Genomic DNA, 18,373 nt, shown 5'->3' with positions numbered 1-18,373 from the left:
ACAGCCCAAAAGGAGAGAATTCCAGTGAAACCCTCGGGGGGCCGTGAGGAGTTCACAGCACGGATCGGATCGCGGTGTGCCTTGGCACCTTCCCGGGGCTCTTCAGAGCCTGCCCGCGGCCACGGAATGCCAGGGATTTGTCACTGTCCCCCGAGGGGCACCTGCCCTGCCCTGCCCGCCCTCAGCCATGGGCTGCTGGAATTCTGCCCCCGGGCAGCGGCATCGCAGCCTGGGGGTTAATCAGGAAAACTCCCACCAGGAGCACAGGGCAGCCATGGACGGCTCATCCAGGAGGGAAGGCGGAATCTCTGCTCCTCAAGGGTTTTCTCCAGGATTTATTGGCTGGACTGGTGTCGGCAGCTCCTCTGCGGAGACACGGCAGGAACTGACAGGGCACTGCAGGCTGAGCCGGGAGTGCTCCTCTGCAGCTCCTGCTCTCCTGAGCTGTAACAGCTCCCCAGGTCCCTACAGTGGAATTCCAGTGGCACTGAACCCGTGAATACTCAACTGTGCCTGACTTCTCCAGCGATTGTATTGTAAACCCCTGGAGCACAGAACTCCACTGATACTCACCCTTGAGTCCCATTAGTTAAAAGAACTAAATGCAAGTTTAAAATTATTTTTTATGTATTTGACTTTAAATTCTTGAACAAAACTGTCGTAGCTGTAAAAAGAAGGAGGGTCTTACCTGTCACTGAGCCCTTGGGTGCTTTACTGGGCTTGCACAAACCTAAGGATGCTGCTGTGTCCCAATTATTGTCATGGCAACACCCCAAACTGTCAATTTGTGTCCTTAAATACATTCTTCCAACAGCCTGATGTGCTCACGAGCCTCAGTTTTCAAATCAAAGTTTATTAAAATGTCAAAAACAGACCTTACAGTTCCACATGGAAAGGGAGGGTGTACATGGGACAGGCCTCGACAACAAAGGCAGAAATGCTGCAGGGGAGGGCACGGCTGGGGGAGCCCAGCTGGCCTGGGGGAGCAGAGGAGGAACCTGCCAGGTCTGGAAGGGGCAGAAGATGACCCAAGCAGCTCTGGAGGAACAGGTTTTGGTTTTTAAAGCCCCATCAAGTCCCGAGGGCCCTTCTGAGACCCCGACTTGGTGCAGCAGCAGCACTGTGGCGCCCGAGGGCTCAGGGACTTTGTGCTCAGCTCTGTTCTCACATCACAAACTCCTCACTTCCAGCAATCATCAGCAAAGAGCAGATGGAAGATTTCATACTCTGAGTCCTTAGTTGCCCCCTCTGCTAAAAATTAAATATTGGATTCATCTGAATATTTGAGACAGACACATAAATACAAAAGCAGGTACATAGTAAAAACCATTGAACTTCTCAAGCACACCACTCGGGCCACCACTAGAAAGGGCCTGGTTCTCATCCCAGTTTAGCACAGCCACAAAATTCCATCCTCCTGCCCCTCAGAGAACCAGGAGAGCTCTGGGTGCTGTGGATGTGGCTGAAGTCCTTCGCTGGGCTGGGTTTTCCTGCTTTTCCAGTTGGGAAGCGGCTCAAGGCACAGGTGCCACCACTGGCTGCTTGGGATGAGTCCTGAACATGCTTCACCCCGCAGAGGATCCTGCAGGGTTCAACCACGCTGATGCAAGGGGGAGGAAACTGTGAGAAACTCAGGAGCTCCCTCAGCCTTTTCCTGGCACACAGGGAGCTCCAGGGAAATGCCTTCCGATGGGATTTCTCCATCTTTGTGCATATGCATACTGATTGCTGGAGATTAAGTCAAATGGACAGCACTGGATTACTCCTAAGACAAGCTTAACACAAAATACAACCTGCAATTCAATACATTAACAATAAACAGATCACCACAGGCTGGGAAAGCACGGGGTGTCCTGTGCTGTGCAGCCACACCAAGGGAAGAGTCAAAGGTCCTGCTCCTGACTCTGGAGGAACAAAACCGGGTGAAATCCTGGAGACAGCCCAGCCTGCCATGAAATGAGAGGATATTCCAGCCTGGAGCTGCAAGCTGAGCCAGGGCAGGCTGCTCCCATCCCTTTGAGCTCCACACCAAAGCTGCTTTAATCAAGTTCTAGGAGCAATCAAACAAAGCCTCCCATGCCCTCAGGGCCCTGCTGCCCCCAGCAATCCCAGCCCAGTCCCTGCTCCCTGGCCTTGATGGCCACAGGAACAGGAATTCACCTCATCTGCAGCCACTGCAACTGTGAGCATCCAGGGCAGCATGGGCACAACACCCCCAGCCCCATCCCTGCCCTGCCCAGGGCTCTGCTGGGCTCCCCAAGGTGACTCCAGAACCCACAGAGCTTTCATGAATCAGGGAGCAGCGAACAAAGGGGAGAGAGGAAATTAATGCTGGAGTGGAGATAATCTCCCCTTTATCTCACTGCACTGCTGGGCCAGCTCACATTTTCCACTGGAAGTCATTTCACTTAAAGAGATGATGAGCGGAGATTAACCGAAGTTTTTATGCATCATCTGAATCCTGGGTTTCAAAAGGTCTCAATTAATAATGGTCAACAATTAATTATCCTTAAGCAGGGGGCTGTAGCTCAGGTTCCCAGCAGAAATCCAGGTTGGCTGAGCAGGTGATTCTGTGTGCAAATTTCATATTAGAGTTGGGATTTATTCCCACTCGTGGCCTCTGGATCAGGCTGGGCTCCTGCTCACACCATCATCTGTAATCCCTGCCTCTGGGATTTCAGATGGCATTTCTGTGGGTAATGCAGGAGGCACCCGAGTCCACTTTCCTCTGTGATTATGGGGACAACAGCAACACAACATTTATCACCAAAAAAAGCAAATAAGACAGTCATGGAGGAAACCCAGGGCCATTTTACAGAGCACATGTTTTCCCCTCTCATTTAAACAGCCAAGTCAAATATTTCTACAAAATTCAGGATAAATTTTTCTTTGCAGCTATGTTAGAAACCTGTATTCAAACCAATCCATGGTGACAACAGACCTGCTTTGTAAAAGGCCCAAAAAATCCTGTTTTATACAGATCTCTTCTCGGCCAAGTCTGTGCAGGCAGAGGTGTAATTCAGCTCAGACACACTGTAAAATTCAACAAATCAAACACCTAAAAGCCTCTAGTGCTGCTTGTGCTGCGCTGCACAGAACAGCTCCAGTCCAGACTCAGCCAGAGGATATCCCAAAGTCCTGTGTCACCAGGAGCACATCCACCATGAGAGCCCTCCTCACATTGCAGATGTTTAAACAAGGCAATTCCTTGTTTCTGGAGGGGATCTCCCCAAACCATCCCTTCATCTGCATTCAAGCAGCAGCAGCAGCCTCTGGGATCTGTCTGGGTGGCACTGGGTCCCCTCAGCTCCAGGAGTGGTGGGCTTTGGCAAAGCAGGAGAGGCTGGCAGAGGTCTCTGAGGAATGAGCCTTGGCAAAGGAGGAGCATGGAAATTCCTGGTGGGTGTTTGATCCCAGTGGATCGGGGCACTCCTACAGGAGTTTGCAGGACTAAAGCTTTATCAAAACCATCCTCAAGTCCATCCCAGTCAGTCCTTCCCACAGCCACATCCAGCTTGTTTGTCTTTCATAGATAAAAAAAACAAGAAAAGATTTCCATAGGAAACTGATTATCACTTTCTCCCCATCCCTTCTAATATTTTGGCACAAATGCATAAGATATTCACTGCAGATATAAAGAAACAGATAATTGGACAGCACTGACAAAGTTATGAGACTTATTTGGCAAATGTGAACCATAAAAAGAAGTGCTAAGGGGTTTTTTCCAGTTGTGGAAATTGTTTGCCATGACAGTTGCTGCAGGGATAAAAAATATTAAACAGTCTGGAGCATGTATGTTTAAAATGAACATTTTATAATACAAGTAAATACACACTCTCCCAATTTCTCCAGGCAAAAACACATCTTAGAGCATTTTCATCAGCTGGAACAGTTTCACACAGAGGGCTGGTTGTGTCTGAGATGTCCTGGCTGCTGCATGTGACAGCACGGGATCCCCCTCCAGGGGTGCTCCACAGCCAGGCCTGGACATTCCATCCCTGCTCCACCTGGACACGGAGCCCCTCGGGCTTTGGAGTGGCAGAGACTGGGAAAACACAGCCCAGACCTGCTGTAGTTAATGCAGACAGACTGCACAGAACTGAGCCTGAGCTGCTCCAGGCAGGGCTCCCCACGGGACAATTTTCCCTCTGGGAGCAGCTCCAGTCAAAAATCGCTGCAGCAACACCACAAAGAGCCTCAAACTGGGCTTTTGCTCCATGTGAATCCAGGCTGATCCATGAGGGCGTCATCCCTCGGGCACCAGGCAAGGCTCTGCCTCCTTGCTGCGACTCCAGTGTGGGAAATTCCTTCCTTTTTGGAACATTTCTGGGGGAATTCCTTCTTCTGGGTGTTTGAAATGCCTCCTTCCCCCCTGCTGCTGCAGTACAGGTGTGGATCAGGTGGGTGCTGAAGGGATGCACGAGCAGGAGCCATCCCAGCGTCCCACGGGGTCTGACGTTCCCATCCTGGAGCTCCAGAGGCTCTGGTGTTCCTGGGATGCTGCAGAGCCTGGAGTTGTGTGAGGGAAAGGGAAGTTTCCTGGGAGCTGGGATGGCTCCTGTGCCACACACAGCCTGGAGGCAGGTGAGCAGTGCCTGCTCTCCACTGAACAACATCCAGCTCTTTATCCTCACCAACTCCAGCTCCAAATTCCAACTGCAGCGGCCCCGGAGCATCCCGACCAAAGTGCCGACAGTTTCAGTGGAAGTGGCTTAAATGGATATTTAAAAACAACAACAAAACAAAGAAAACCCACTTCTTTTTTGTTTTTGAAGCAGATTTTTTTCTCATCACTTGAATAACTGGGGAGTTGTTTACTACGCCTTCGCTAAGGGTGTTGCAGAGTCCTTGTTCCCCACGGGCCCCCAGGAGGGGTTTCCTTAGGAGACGCTGGAGCAGCGGATGCTGGGGGAGCCCATCTGTGTGAGGACCTTGTCCAGCCACTGCAGGGGCCCGTTGAGGTGCAGCTCGATCCAGCAGGGAGTGCTGGTCACAGTCTGCCTCCTGCCAGGGGAAGAGCACAACACCAACGTGACCAACAGAACTCGGCAAACAGAACAGGCTTCCCGGCTCCTGAGCTGCTTCCACAACCACCCTGGCCAAAGGAATGGCTCTCCTCCAGAACAGCCTCTGGCCTGCACTGCTGATTTCTTTTAAAAACCCACCTTGTCCCTCCATATTTGTTATGATCCCAGAGGAGCAGCTTGCTATTTACTGCTCAGATTCCTGGGAACAGGCAGCTGATTCCCTGAAGGGAAAGGAAGGTGATGATTTAAGCAGAACCCATTTTTCCTTTGCAGACCTTTCCTACTTAGACAGCGAGGTCCATGTTCACCAACTATGTTCAGTTTCCCTATGCACAAGACAAGGATATTCACTTTTACTGTACCCTTGGGTTTTAGTAGAATGTGGAAGTGCTGGGAAGAGCTCACCCCAAGCCCTGCAGATCCTCCCTGCGTCCATGGGTCCTGCTGGGCCAGAGCTCAGCTGCTCTGACCTTCCCCTGCACAAATCCCTGTTCCCCTCCTCTGTCACCCTCCCTGAGCCCAGACCCCATGGGTATCTCCAGAAGGCAAAGCACAGAGATGGGGAGGAACTAAAAGGAAGGGGAGACCAAGACATGGAGCCAGGGGCTCTCCCTCTGCTGAGGCATGGCCAAGGTCTTGTTCCAGGCAGGGACAGCTGCTGTGGAGGAGGGAGATCACAAAGCAGGAGAAACAGCCTGGAAACAGCCTCGCTTTACACCCCACTTCCCACAGAAGCTGTCCCTGGAATCCGGCGATGGGAGAGAGAACCTGAAATCTGTGGGAGCAAGGGACAAACCAGGGGTGGGAAGGGGACCCTGTGCTTGGGGGCTGCCCTGAGCTCCCACCATCATCCCTGTCCCTGTCCACCACAGGCTGCTCATGAAATTGGCTTCTCTCCCTTCCCTGCACCAAATCCCTGGCACAGAGGAGCACTGAACACCCCCATCCAGACTGCTCCAAGGTGAACCAGGGAATGGCCCTCTGGATGCTCCCACAGGAACATCTCTATCTCTGCATCAGATGGAGAACTCTGTGGCATGGAGAGGCAGGATGGGGAGAGCAGCCCCAGCGAGTGCAGCCCCGCGGGGATCCCTGGCTTTCCGTGAGTCACGCTCGCCTGCAGCTCATTAGGGCCTGGCTGGGAGCCAGCCCTGAGCTGCTCTGGCCCCAGCTCAGGATGATTTCAAAACAAAATGGGCTCCAAACATCTGGAGAAATGAAGAAAGTGGCAGAGCAACGTGCAGGGCCCGGGCTCCAGCTGCTCCTGAGGCCTCTTCCTCTCCTGCAGCAGAGCAGCCCTGGAATGGCAGTGACCCCACGGAGCTTCGAGTAAGGCCACAGCTTTAAAGGGTGCAGAGTCCAGTATTTCCACATCACCCTGGGCTTAAATCCTCATCAGCCTTCCCTCTCAGAAAACATCCATTGTCCACCAAATTTAATTTCCACTGCTTGTACCATCCATCCCTGATTGCTCTCCCTCAGATGTTTGCTCACCAGTGGGATGACAGAGCAAAACTATGGAATACTCTGTTCCCACAGCACGTCCAGTGTCCTTGTGGGGTCAGAGTGACCACATCATCCATCCCACACACCAGACCTCCTGCATCTCCATTTTAGCCTCAGTATTCACTGGGAAAAACAGTGATCCTGCTGCTCCCATATTCTCCCACTTGCCCTATGGCAAGCCCTAAGGAAAGGATCAGAAGATTTAACTATAATTTTAACTATAATATTTAACTATAATTTTGCAGAAACTCTCACAGTTTTTTCAAATAGAATTTTTTCAAGTCAATCTGCTTTTTTTTTTTAATCCCATTAGTCCCTAATAAAAGAAGTATTAAATCCAATCCATGGGAAGCACTCACTCACACTGTACTTCCACAAGGGCCTAGAGGGACAGGACACAGGGAATGCATCCCACTGGCAGAGGACAGGGTTAGATGGGATACTGGGAAGGAATTCCTGAGAGGCTGGGCAGGCCCTGGCACAGGGTGCCCAGAGAAGCTGTGGCTGCCCCTGGATCCCTGGCAGTGTCCATGGCCACGCTGGAGCAACCTGAGATAGTGGAAGGTGTCCCTGTGCATGGCAGGGGTGGCACTGGATGGGCTTTAAGGTCCTTTCCAATCCAAACCAATCCAGGATTCTATAATCCTGTCTTGACAGAAGTGCAGTCTTAAGACACTCAACTTACCCAAAACTTATCTAATTTTTTTAAATTTAAGAAAAGAATGTTGTATTTCCTACATGGACCACGTGGATTTATCTGTGTGCTCCAGGTAAAGCTCCTGCTTTCTACCACACGTGGCCTTCCAGGTGTATCCAAAAGAGACCAGCCCAGCCCATTCCCAAGAGCCACAGCCTATCAGTGTTCCTGAACAGACACTGGGCTGATTCCCTGTTTTCAAACAGCAGTGACAGCTCTGCAGGGCTCTCCCAGCCGGGAGCAGAGCCCAATGCCAAGAGCCACAACCCATCCGTGCTCCTGAGCAGGCCGAGTGCCGCCCTGCAGCCAGCAGTGAGAGCTGAGCAGCTGAGCAGGGCTCTCTCTCTATCTCTATCTCTCTATATCTCTCTCTCTCTCTCTCTCTATCTCTCTCTCTCTCTCTCTCTCTCTCCCTCTCTCTCTCTCTCTCTCTCCCTCTCTCTCTCTCTCCCTCTCTCTCTCTCTCTCTCTCCCTCTCTCTCTCTCTCCCTCTCTCTCTCTCCCTCCCAGCCGGCAGTCCCACCTGTACTGGGCAGTGAGAGCTGAGCAGGGCTCTCTCTCTCTCTCTCTCTCTCTCTCTCTCTCTCTCTCTCTCTCTCTCTCTCTCTCTCTCCCTCCCAGCCGGCAGTCCCACCTGTACTCGGCGCCCCAGCCCTTGACGAAGCTCATGCGGATGGTGCACATGCGCGTCAGCTGGTACACGGCCTCGAAGCCCTGGTTCACCGACTGCGCCAGCAGCGCCGCGAACTCCTGGTTGTTAAAAATCTTCAGGTTACAGCCTGGGGGGAAGAAGACAGCAGGGAGAAGGCATTATTGGCTTGATGGGATTGAGAATTCTGGCTTTTCAGAGAATTCCAGGCTGCTTTCCCATGTCCTCAGAGCCCAGGGACAGGAATGGAGGCTGCCACATTTTCACAGGAAGAAGGTAAAGGGGAGAATTCTGAACGCTGGAGCCCCCCAGCAGACTGTGACTGGAGAGACCAGGCTTGGGAGCCTTCTGTGGAACCATTTCCTTCCTATTGTCATTTAAAGCCTCGCTGTGACTGAGCACTCACCAGCAGAGATCCCTGCAGGGCCTGGGGGGAGGAATGCACAGGCTGAAAAGAGGAGCTTCCTGTGCAGGATTGACACTGAGTCTGTCACAGAAGGGGAAGCTCTGAAGTGAAGCCACTCTGACACACCAGGAAGCAGCTCTGAAGGTCAAAGAGGTGCCAGGGCTGGGGGCAGGGCTGCTCCTGCTAAAATCCTCTCTCCAGTTTCACTATCATGTGCCAAACGCTTCCCTTTTAAAACTGAAGATTTTCCCCTGATGTTAAGTCCCAGCTAAACAACTGAGAACAACTTATTCAACTGTTCTTAGGGGAAAAAGGTGAAATATAATAACATCCTTCATAGTTTAGATAAATAAATAAATACCCCACTCTTTTAATAAGTGCTGCTGCGTTTGCTTTCTCCCAGATAACCATAAACAAGTTAAACTCTGAAAACAGGCACTCAGCTAAGGCTCATTTGGGATTACACATGGGCCAAGGCTGAAAAACAACATTTGGAGTGGGATGAATTGTGTTTTGCTAAAAATCACTTTGTAAGCCTTCTCTCCTGGGCTGGACTCATCTGGTGTGGAGCACAGGGTGACCACAGCAGCTGCAGGAAGCACTGCCCACTTCTGGAACCAGGGAAGAGCCCAGGGCTGCAGTCCCAGGGAGCCTGAAGGGAAGTTTGAAGGGTGGAAGTGTCAGGGCCAGGCTGAGCTCAGGGAAGGGGGAATAAACTCCAGGAGGATCCCAGTGCTGGATCCCAGCCCTCGGGAGCGCTTGGGATCAGGTCTGTCCATGGGGGAGAGTGGCAACGACTCAATCCTGTCAACAAGGCAATGAAGAAACTGCTTCAAACCCAGCAAAGATTTGAAGAGCAGATGGCCAAAGACTGTGGCAAAAGTGGGGAGAGCTGGATCCAAAAACTGAGCCTGAGCTGGGTCTGAGCGGAAATGTGGGCTTTTCATGTCTGCAGATGTTGACTCCAGCCAGGGTGGACTCCTGTGATGTGGTGGAGAATTAAGTCATAATTTGCAGCACTGGCAGCTGCATCTGAGAAAGGAAACCCATTAGGATGGGCCAGAGCTTGGAGCGTATGGATCTCCTCTCAAAAGAAAAGAATTCAAATATTTCTAAACAAAGGAGTTCAGTTTTTAAATATATACAGGCTTTTAACTGTAAAAAAGTCAGCTTGTGTAAGCTTAGCTAAATAACCAAATTCCATTTCAAACAGCATCTCCTCTCTTACCAGCTTTTTGCATTTATCTAACAAAAAAGCCTTTTCTTCCCAAATAGATGAAACAAATTATCTTGTAATCTTTCAGGAAAAACTTCAGACTGCAACCAGAACAACAAGGTGTCTGCAAATGTGATTTCTTTAGAACAATCCAATTCACACAGAGAAAGGGATTTTACTAGAGACCAGAAAAAAAGGGAAGAATTTAAATCTATTATGGGTGAATCTAAATGAAGAGAAATTTCTTACCATTACTTAGAGGCACAAACAAAATTATCAACGTGTCTGTGAGATAATTATGATACAACAATGGACTGAAGGAACAAGTGGCAGATTCTGCTCTAAGCTGGGCTTAGATTCTGCTCTGTTGGATGAAAGCAGAGCAACTACTGGAGGCTCCACAGCAGCATCCATCAGCAGTACCTCCACCCCTTACACTATAAAAATGCCCTGCTGGAATTGTCGAGTGGCTTCTAAAAGAGTAAAATAGATTTCCCAAAGAATTTGTGGACTCCCCTTCCCTGGAAGTGCTCCAGGCCAGGCTGCACGGGGCTTGGAGCAGCACGGGGTAGCGGTGGGTGTGGAAGGGGATGTTCAACCCAACCCAAGCCAACGCAACCAAACAAAGCCAACCCAAGCCAAGCCAAGCCGCCCCTGCTGTGATTTCAGAGCAGCCCGGGGTGCCCGGAGCGGGCAGTGCCGGTGCCGCGGCCCTTACCTGGCGGGATCTTGCACACCGTGGCCGGGTGCCAGCCGTAGCGCTGGTTGCAGTTCGGGGACTGCACGAAGATGGCGCTGTCGCTGAGGCACTCGGCGAACACCTCCCCGCCGATGTAGTACAGCCTCACGCCGCGGCCTGCGACACAGCCAGGGTCAGCGGGGAAACACCGGGAAAAACACCGGGAAAACTGACCCCGGGACTGGGATGGCTCCCTCAGGGGGGAAGAACTGCCCCAGGGGTTGGGATGGCTCGTCAGGGCGGAAAACATGGGGAAAAACTGACCCCGCGGCTGGGACGGCTCCCTCAGGGAGGGAAACTGCGCCAGGGAGGGCCTGGGATGGCTCCCTCAGGGGGGAAGAACTGACCCCAGGGGATGGGATGGCTCCCTCAGGGGGGAAAACACCGGGAAAACTGACCCCGGGCATGGGATGGCTCCCTCAGGGGGGAAGAACTGCCCCAGGGGATGGGATGGCTCCCTCAGCGAGGAAAACACCGGGAAAATTTGTCGCCGGGCTGGGATGGCTTCCTCAGGGGGGAAAGCTGACCCAGGGCTTGGGATAGCTCCCTAAAGGGAAAAAAACCTCTGGGGAAAACTGCCCCCGGGGCTGGGACGGCTCCCTGCTCCAGCTCTAAACCAGCAGCTCAGCTACCAGCGATGGAAACTCTGGAAACTCTGTCCCACTGGACATTCCAATAAACTGCTCCATGGGCCAGGCGAGCCGAGGGAGGCAGGAGCACCAACTCCAGCTGGAATTGCACCTCCAGCCCCGGCCAGGTCCCTCCAAACACACGCACACCGATATTTTCCATATGAGCGTTCTATCAGTTAACACACGAAAGTCATCATTTCTATCAGTTAACACATGAAAATCATCATTTCTTTTGAAAGTCATCCCAGCTGGACACAACTGTTTGGGGATGTACTCAGGGATTTAGAATGGAATTCCACAGCACTTCCAAATCCTTGCCTTTTGCTGGAGATGACTTTGTGTGCAAGGACAAGTACATCGCCCATAGGTGTTTTCACAAATCATTAAAATCTCAGTGAATAAAGGAACAAAGTTGAAGAATACATTTTGCTGCTCAAATAAACATTTGATGTGGTCTCACATTCCTGTTTGAATGTGTTGCTTTCACCCTTCCACAGAGCAGAAGGAGTCTGCTGCATTTAAAATCTGATTTCTGAATCTTGGTGGGTTTTGGGGATTGGAATATAATAATCTTCAAAACAAGTGAGGAAAGATCCTCCTGTGCAAGGGGGAGAATTCTCCTATTGCTCAGGAAAGGAGAGCAAAATTAGGACAAAAATCGGGTTCATTTTTGATAGGAGTCAGCAGAAAACTGTAAAGAACACGCAATTGACTTTTAGCAAAATTGCAGAAATTTGGGATGTTCCACTTAGCACAAGTTTCACTGAAAACAAATTAGCTGGGACCTTGCAGGAAAAGTGGAAATTGAGATGACAATCAAGGAGCTCAGTTTCCATTTATAAAAGGTCAGTCAGAAAATTAAACAGTGCAGGAGGGGAAAAGAATACACAAAATTATCCCTGACATCCCTCCAGATACACAGTGTGTGAAATGCTTTAAATTCTATGACATGCAGCAATTTTAGCGTTCCTTGGTGCATTTTTGTATTGCAATTATGTGAAAAATCACAATTAGTGTTGTGGTATGGGGGATCAGCCTGCTGCAATCCACAGACATTCCCATCCAGGGCTCTAAACCTGCTAACAGAGGGTTTTGTAGAGGGGTTTTTGAGGAGGGGTATTTGAGGAGGGGTTTCTGTGGAGGGGTTTTGAGGAGGGGTTTCTGAGGAGGGGTTTTTGAGGAGGGGTTTCTGTGGAGGGGTTTTGAGGAGGGGTTTTGAGGAGGGGTTTCTGTGGAGGGGTATTTGAGGAGGGGTTTCTGTGGAGGGGTTTCTGTGGAGGGGTTTCTGAGGAGGGGTTTTGAGGAGGGGTTTTGAGGAGGGGTTTTGAGGAGGGGTTTCTGTGGAGGGGTTTCTGTGGAGGGGTTTTGAGGAGGGGTTTTGAGGAGGGGTTTTGAGGAGGGGTTTCTGTGGAGGGGTTTTGAGGAGGGGTTTCTGTGGGGGGGTTTCTGTGGAGGGGTTTTGAGGAGGGGTTTTGAGGAGGGGTTTTGAGGAGGGGTTTCTGTGGAGGGGTTTTGAGGAGGGGTTTCTGTGGGGGGGTTTCTGTGGAGGGGTTTTGAGGAGGGGTTTTGAGGAGGGGTTTTGAGGAAGGGTTTCTGAGGAGGGGTTTCTGAGGAGGGGTTTTGAGGAGGGGTTTTGAGGAGGGGTTTCTGAGGAGGGGTTTCTGTGGGGGGGTTTCTGTGGAGGGGTTTTGAGGAGGGGTATTTGAGGAGTGGTTTTTGAGGAGGGGTATCTGTGCAGGGTTTCTGAGGAGGGGTTTTGGGGGTCCCCCTGCCCAGGGGCAGCGAGTCACCGATGTGGCGCCGGGTGAGCTCCACGGCGGCGTTGCGGTTGACGTTGGACAGCAGCCCCAGGCAGAAGCGCTCCGAGTTGGAGGGGTCGGTGAAGCCATCCACGGTCATGGAGGGCTGCGAGGCGTGGAAGGTCTCCCCCACCCTCTGGTTGAGCTCATAGTAGGATATGGAGCACCAGAAGGCCGGCTCGCAGTAGGTCACGGGCTGCAGGTCTGAACCGAACAAAAGCCAAATCAGCCACAGCAAGGGAAAGGGGGATGGAAAAAAACCAACCCAGCTGGTTTGGAATATTGTTCTGCTCCATTCCTCAGGCTCACTTCAACCAAGGGTTCTTTTTAATGACCACAGCAAGGAGGTGACATCAGCCCTGGAGCTTCTGGCACGTGGAGCAATCACAGATAGTCAAAGACATTACTCACTTAGCAAGTGGGGTGTCGCTGAGCAGCCTCACACTTGGGGAAATTAAATAAATAAACTCAGCTTTACTATGAAATGTGGGATCCCTTTTAGGTGGCCAGTTCCTTATGGACACAAAGGAAGGAGAAGAAAATCTTGGCAAGCATAAAGCACAAACCTGCTGTCCATAGCACAGGTGTGCTGCACCCTAAATCTGTGCACTTGCAACCAGTAAATCCACCTTTCCTTCTCACCGACCCTTCTGTGACCTCTCTGGCACTGGTGAAACCAGTAGAGGCTGAAATATGCCCCAAACTGCCTTTAACAGTGGCATCAAAGTGATTTAAAAACCTTCTCCCAGTGCACTGGATCTCAAACCATCACAGGAAAATCCATTTTCCCAGCAGGTGAAGGCTCAGCTCTTCCCCTGGGGTCCTGGTTTGCCTCGTGGACCGAAGCCAAGGGGCTGAAGCTGAGGAGCAGAGGGAGCTGAGGCAGCCTCAGGAAGGCAGGATGGGCACTCCCACAGCACTGAGTGATTTCACTGCTCCCACTGAAGCCCAGGAGACTCCAGCAGAGCAAGGCTCAAGGAAGATTTCCTGGAAATGCAGCCCAGGGAGGTGCCCAGCCCTGCTGAGAGCCAAGCTGAGCAGGAGAAGAATTCTCTCCAGCCCTCCCCCCAATTTATCACTTCATCCCCATTCAAATGGTGTTTAAAGACAGAACAGAAGAGCTCCCATCTGGCCAAGGAGTTAACATCAACCCAGCTTTTTCCACAGGCTTTCCCATCTGCTGCTTCTGCAGGGCTTAGGAGAATGTGGGGCTTAAGAGATCAACTCCAAAGAAATCCAAGACAGGTTTTCACCACCCCAGCCTCCTCTCACACTGACCAGGGTCTCTGCAGAGGTTTGGGAGTCTTTTCTCACCTGTACCTGTTACTCCATAACCTTCAGGCACAGGCTGAAGCAGCCAAAAGGCAGGTTGACTTCCTCTCCACGGATGGAAGAGTTCCCAAAGTAGCCATTAATCAGGAAAATCACTTTGCTTTCTGCTTTGTTACAAGCTTTGCTGACAGCAAGTAAGGAATTGAATAGAAGTACATCTGGGGAACTCTGTAATCCTTAACAGGCTTCAAAGTCCATGAAATTTGGAGCTTGTACCCATTCCCAGCTTCTTTTACCTGCCACTTCCTCACATTTGAATTTTACAGCTCAAAGCAAACCCCTCTCTTGATAGAAACAGATAATTTCACACATCCAGGAGTGACACAAGTTTACTGTCCCTGCCTTTTTCTCCTGCACAGCCCATTTGGTGTTCCCACTGGAAATGGCCACACCAGGCAAGTTTTTCCAGCAGCAGCTGTGGCCACCTCAGGACTGCTGTGGGCTCTGTAGCCCCAGCACAGTTTGGAGAGAGGCCCAGCAAACACCAGCTCTGCCCAGAGCCTCCCAAGGTGAGTGCACCCACCAAAGAAAACAGATCAGTTCCACACGACTGGGCTCTTACTCCACAGCAAGTGCTTTTCGAATCAAAAGGCTGCTCAGCTCCAGAAAAATCAACTTGTGTTGATCCTTAAGTAATACCCTCAGGTTGGTGCTATTCAAGTTATAAAAACACTGAAACCTCTCCATGGTTTTGTGGTCCTTTCCTTCAGAAACCACCTCCACCTCGTTGGGGCTCAAGGGAACTGTGGATTCCTCACTGAAGGATGTACAGAAATTTTATTTCTGGCTTATCTGCAGCCTGAGGAAAGACATAAACCAACAAATCCTGCTGTGAGGAAAAGCTTGTCTCTAAAAACTGCAACCAAGTTTTTAATGATGCTGCTTTCTCCTCTGATTTGTAGTTTTAAACTTCAACTTAAGCTGCTGTGGGATGGGCAAATTCTCTCTTGTGTTTGAGCTGTCCTAAATATTCATTTTCAATTTATGGCTTCAGTGTTTGGGGAAAAGGAAGAGAATGCAGCTCTGCTAAAGCCAAAGAACCCTGTGGGGGTACACAATCAATAAAACAGGATACATGAAACCCAGGCAAATCCTGCCTGAATCATCTCTGCACAATTTCAGCCTTGACTCAGAAACAGCTTTGCTGTCACAAGTGTCCTCTGGGTCCTGGGATGGTCTCAGTCCTGCATCCTCCCTGCCAGATCAAAGTCCTGGGGAAAATCTGCTGCCTGCTCTGCTCCCCTGTGAGCACAGGGAGGTTGTCACCCTCGGTTCAGGGAATGTGGCTGATCACAGTGTGGCTCCACAGCTCCCTCAGAGATGTTTCCAACTGCGCCAATCCCAACCCCCTCCTTGGAAAGGAGAGGAAGGCTCCCTTCCCTCTGCAGCCAGGGAAGGCTGGCTGTGCCCTGGGACAGGGGACAGGGGGACGTGGATGTCACCAGGGGCCATGTGCTCACTGCTCTGACAGCTCCTGCGTCAAGTCCTTCAGTGGAGCAATCCCTGACAATGGATTTCCTGTGCTCCAGGGATGGCCCCCTCGGAACAACAATGTGTGTGTGACCACAGGGCTGCTCCTCAGCCAGCCTCAACTCCCTGACTTCATTCCCAATGCCCACAGAATGCTGGCAACTCTCCTTTCATTTTGTTTTTAGTATTTCCCTCAGTTCGTGTTTCAGCAGTAGGGAAGAGATCCTTGGATCTTGTGACTTCCACTTAAAGCTTTTGTTTGACAACTGAAAACTTGACAACTGTAATTTGGAACCAAAACTCCAACACTTCCAACTCCAACACAAATTGAAAGGAGAATTAAAAAAAAAAATCCCAATATGTTACCTTGCAACACTTTTGTGCCTGGGAATGGAAAGATGAAATTCCCTGAGCTGCTTCCATCCCACGTTTCAGCCTGACACGGAAAACCTGCCCTGGCCCTCGAGGTAACCCTGCCCCTGGTGTCACACTTGGTTTGCCTTGGGCTGCTTTATTGCCTCTGGAACTCCCTGGAACATGGCCATGGGATTTAGGTCCAAAGCTCAGTTTACACACAGTGAACTGTCTTAAAAGCTTCAGGTAGTTCTGCTCAAACAAACAAAGCAATCCTGGGACATTGTTTTCTCCATGGCAAAGCCCCCCCTCTGCTCCAGAGCTGAGAAACTCCCTCCTTGCACACACTGCTGGGGGTTTGGATTTCTGTTCCATTTTCTCCACAGGTACACACAGAAAGCCTCATTAGACTCCAGCAGAGCAAAGTCCAGCCCTAGACAGTGGAGTTTCCTTATCCAGGAATTACAGGAGTGCTGCAGCAAGTCACCAGCCACCAGCAGCTCCTTCCTGGGCTGTGACCATCGGGCTGAAGGTCTGACTTCCCTGAGAGCAGCTCCTTGCTGCAGATAAACCATTTACAACACTCATGTGATGACAATTTTGCCCTTGGACGCTTTTAAGTGTGGCTCAGCTGCTCTTTCATTTATTATTTCATAGCTTCCTCAAAGGCAAAAATTTACAATAAAATTAAAAGCAACAAGAAGTTCTTCATTTGTGGAAGCTCCTGCCTGAGAGCAATAAATATGGTTTGCAAGAATTCAAAGGCATTTTTTAATGCTGGTAAATTAAACTGCTTCTCTGCTGTCTGCTCCTCAGACTACAAAGAGACTCCTCATGCTTTACCAGCTTCACCTGCTCCTTTTTTTTTGTCCCCAGACAGCACCTGAGACATCTGATGTGTTACCAACCAGTGTCCCTGTCAGGAAGGATATGGGAGGTCTGTTTCCTAGGAACTCCTCTCTGCCTTATGGAAGGCAGATGCCACTTGCCAGGTTGAGTTTGTTACATGGAATTGGCTTTTTATTTTTAGGTTGAAAAAAATAAGGGAAAAATTGCAGGAAAACTGCAAGAAAATCTCATCAGCTTCCGGGCAGCACACTGGGAAAAATGAAATTAAAAAGTCTCAGTCATGCATTCTCTTCTTGGGCTGAAGCAGTTAAAGAAATAAAAGTTTTGTGTCACCATGGCAATATTAAAAAAAAAAAAAAAAAGTGTGGGGGGGGGGAAGAAGAAATCCTCTGTTCAACAGTCCCAAGATATCCAAAAGTCAGCCAATGACTGACAAATTTTGGAGCAGTGTCAAAGTCCTGTGTGCCAGGATTAAAAGCATATGTAAACTTTATGGCCATGGTTATTCCAGAGGAGTCTCAAGTGGGCTCTGTCTGCTGCCTTAATGAACAGTTGGGGAGCAGATCCTGCAGCCAGGCAGAGCTGGGAGGGATTTTTATGGCACAGCAATTCCAAAAGGCCAGGAGCTCAGAGTGATGGAGATCAGAATGAAAATAAAGGGTGGAACTTTGAGATAACAGAGGTGCAGAGAGAGCCACAAAAGCTCTTGTGGTGTCTCAGAGGCTCAGCTGCTCTCTGTTCTCCTCAGGGTTCCCCAGTTTCTGTCACAGGTGTGGGATGAGCCAGTGCCAGCCAAGGCCTGACAGAGCCCTTGGGGCTGGAATGTGCTCCCTGTGCCCAGGATGGAGCTGGGGGGAAAGCCACTCCAGACTGCAGAGTGATTTAGGTTTGGGTGAGGAGAAGCAGCTGGTGTGAGCCAGATCAGTGCTTTGTGCACCCCCCCCCACCACCATCACTGCTGGAATGCTGTCCATGACCTCTCCATTCCCTGGCATTCCTGCACATTCCCTGCTTCTCTGGGCTCTCCAACCCCACACCAACCAATCTCCTCTACTTCTCTCTGCTCAGATTATGCTCAGTCTCACAGAATCACAGAATTCCAGGATGAGCTGGATTAAAAGGGACCTTAAATCCCATCCAGTTCCATCCCTGCCTTGACCAGGGACACCTTCCCCTGTCCCAGGCTGCTCCAGCCTGGCCTTGGACACTGCCAGGAGTCCAGGAGCAGCCACAGCTGCCCTGGGAATTCCATCCCAGCCCCTCCCCACCCTCCCAGGGAACAACTCCCTGCTCACATCCAACCCAAAGCTGCCCTCTGGCAGACTAAAACCATTGGAATATTGCAAAAAGTGCCCAACCTCAACAGCATCATCCAAATGTCACCCTCTTGACTGTAATTACAGCTCCCAAGATCATGTGCTTACCCAGGTTGTTGTGTGCTGGAGACATGGGGTTTGGTGATAAGTTTGGAGAACCTGAAAATCAAGATGGGGTAATTATTGCTATGGAATCTGCACCAGGAAAAACTTTCACAGGCTCTGCAGGGCTGCCCAGGCTTGTTGGAGGGACAGCCAGTGCTCACTGCAGGCTCATTTCTGACACTGCAGCTTCTCTGATGTTCACTACTCCTGAAATATCAACTTGCTGCCCCTTCACAGGAAATTCACTGGAGTTTAACCCATGAATTTTTCAAACTG

The 18,373-nt window shown here is 50.5% G+C and overlaps 1 protein-coding gene across 2 annotated transcripts in view; it reads right to left on the bottom strand.

Annotated features, from left to right (window-relative positions):
- Positions 1–4: 4 nt before the first annotated feature.
- Positions 5–18,373, bottom strand: part of SMAD3 (SMAD family member 3) — a 70,184-nt gene continuing 51,815 nt past the window's right edge. For both annotated transcript variants that reach the window (XM_084214018.1, XM_084214019.1), the window contains exons 5-9: positions 18,101–18,151; positions 12,663–12,875; positions 10,220–10,357; positions 7,865–8,009; positions 5–5,004 (exon numbers count right to left, since the gene is read on the bottom strand). In XM_084214018.1, the coding sequence (XP_084070144.1) occupies positions 4,881–5,004; positions 7,865–8,009; positions 10,220–10,357; positions 12,663–12,875; positions 18,101–18,151 (671 nt within the window). In that variant the 3' untranslated portion in view covers positions 5–4,880. The remainder of the gene's footprint in view (positions 5,005–7,864; positions 8,010–10,219; positions 10,358–12,662; positions 12,876–18,100; positions 18,152–18,373) is intronic.

Source organism: Fringilla coelebs (assembly GCF_963513975.1).
Source record: "Fringilla coelebs genome assembly, chromosome: 12".
Lineage (NCBI taxonomy): Eukaryota > Metazoa > Chordata > Aves > Passeriformes > Fringillidae > Fringilla > Fringilla coelebs.
Note: the sequence above shows the minus strand (reverse complement) of the source record. Positions and strands in the feature narration are given on the sequence as shown.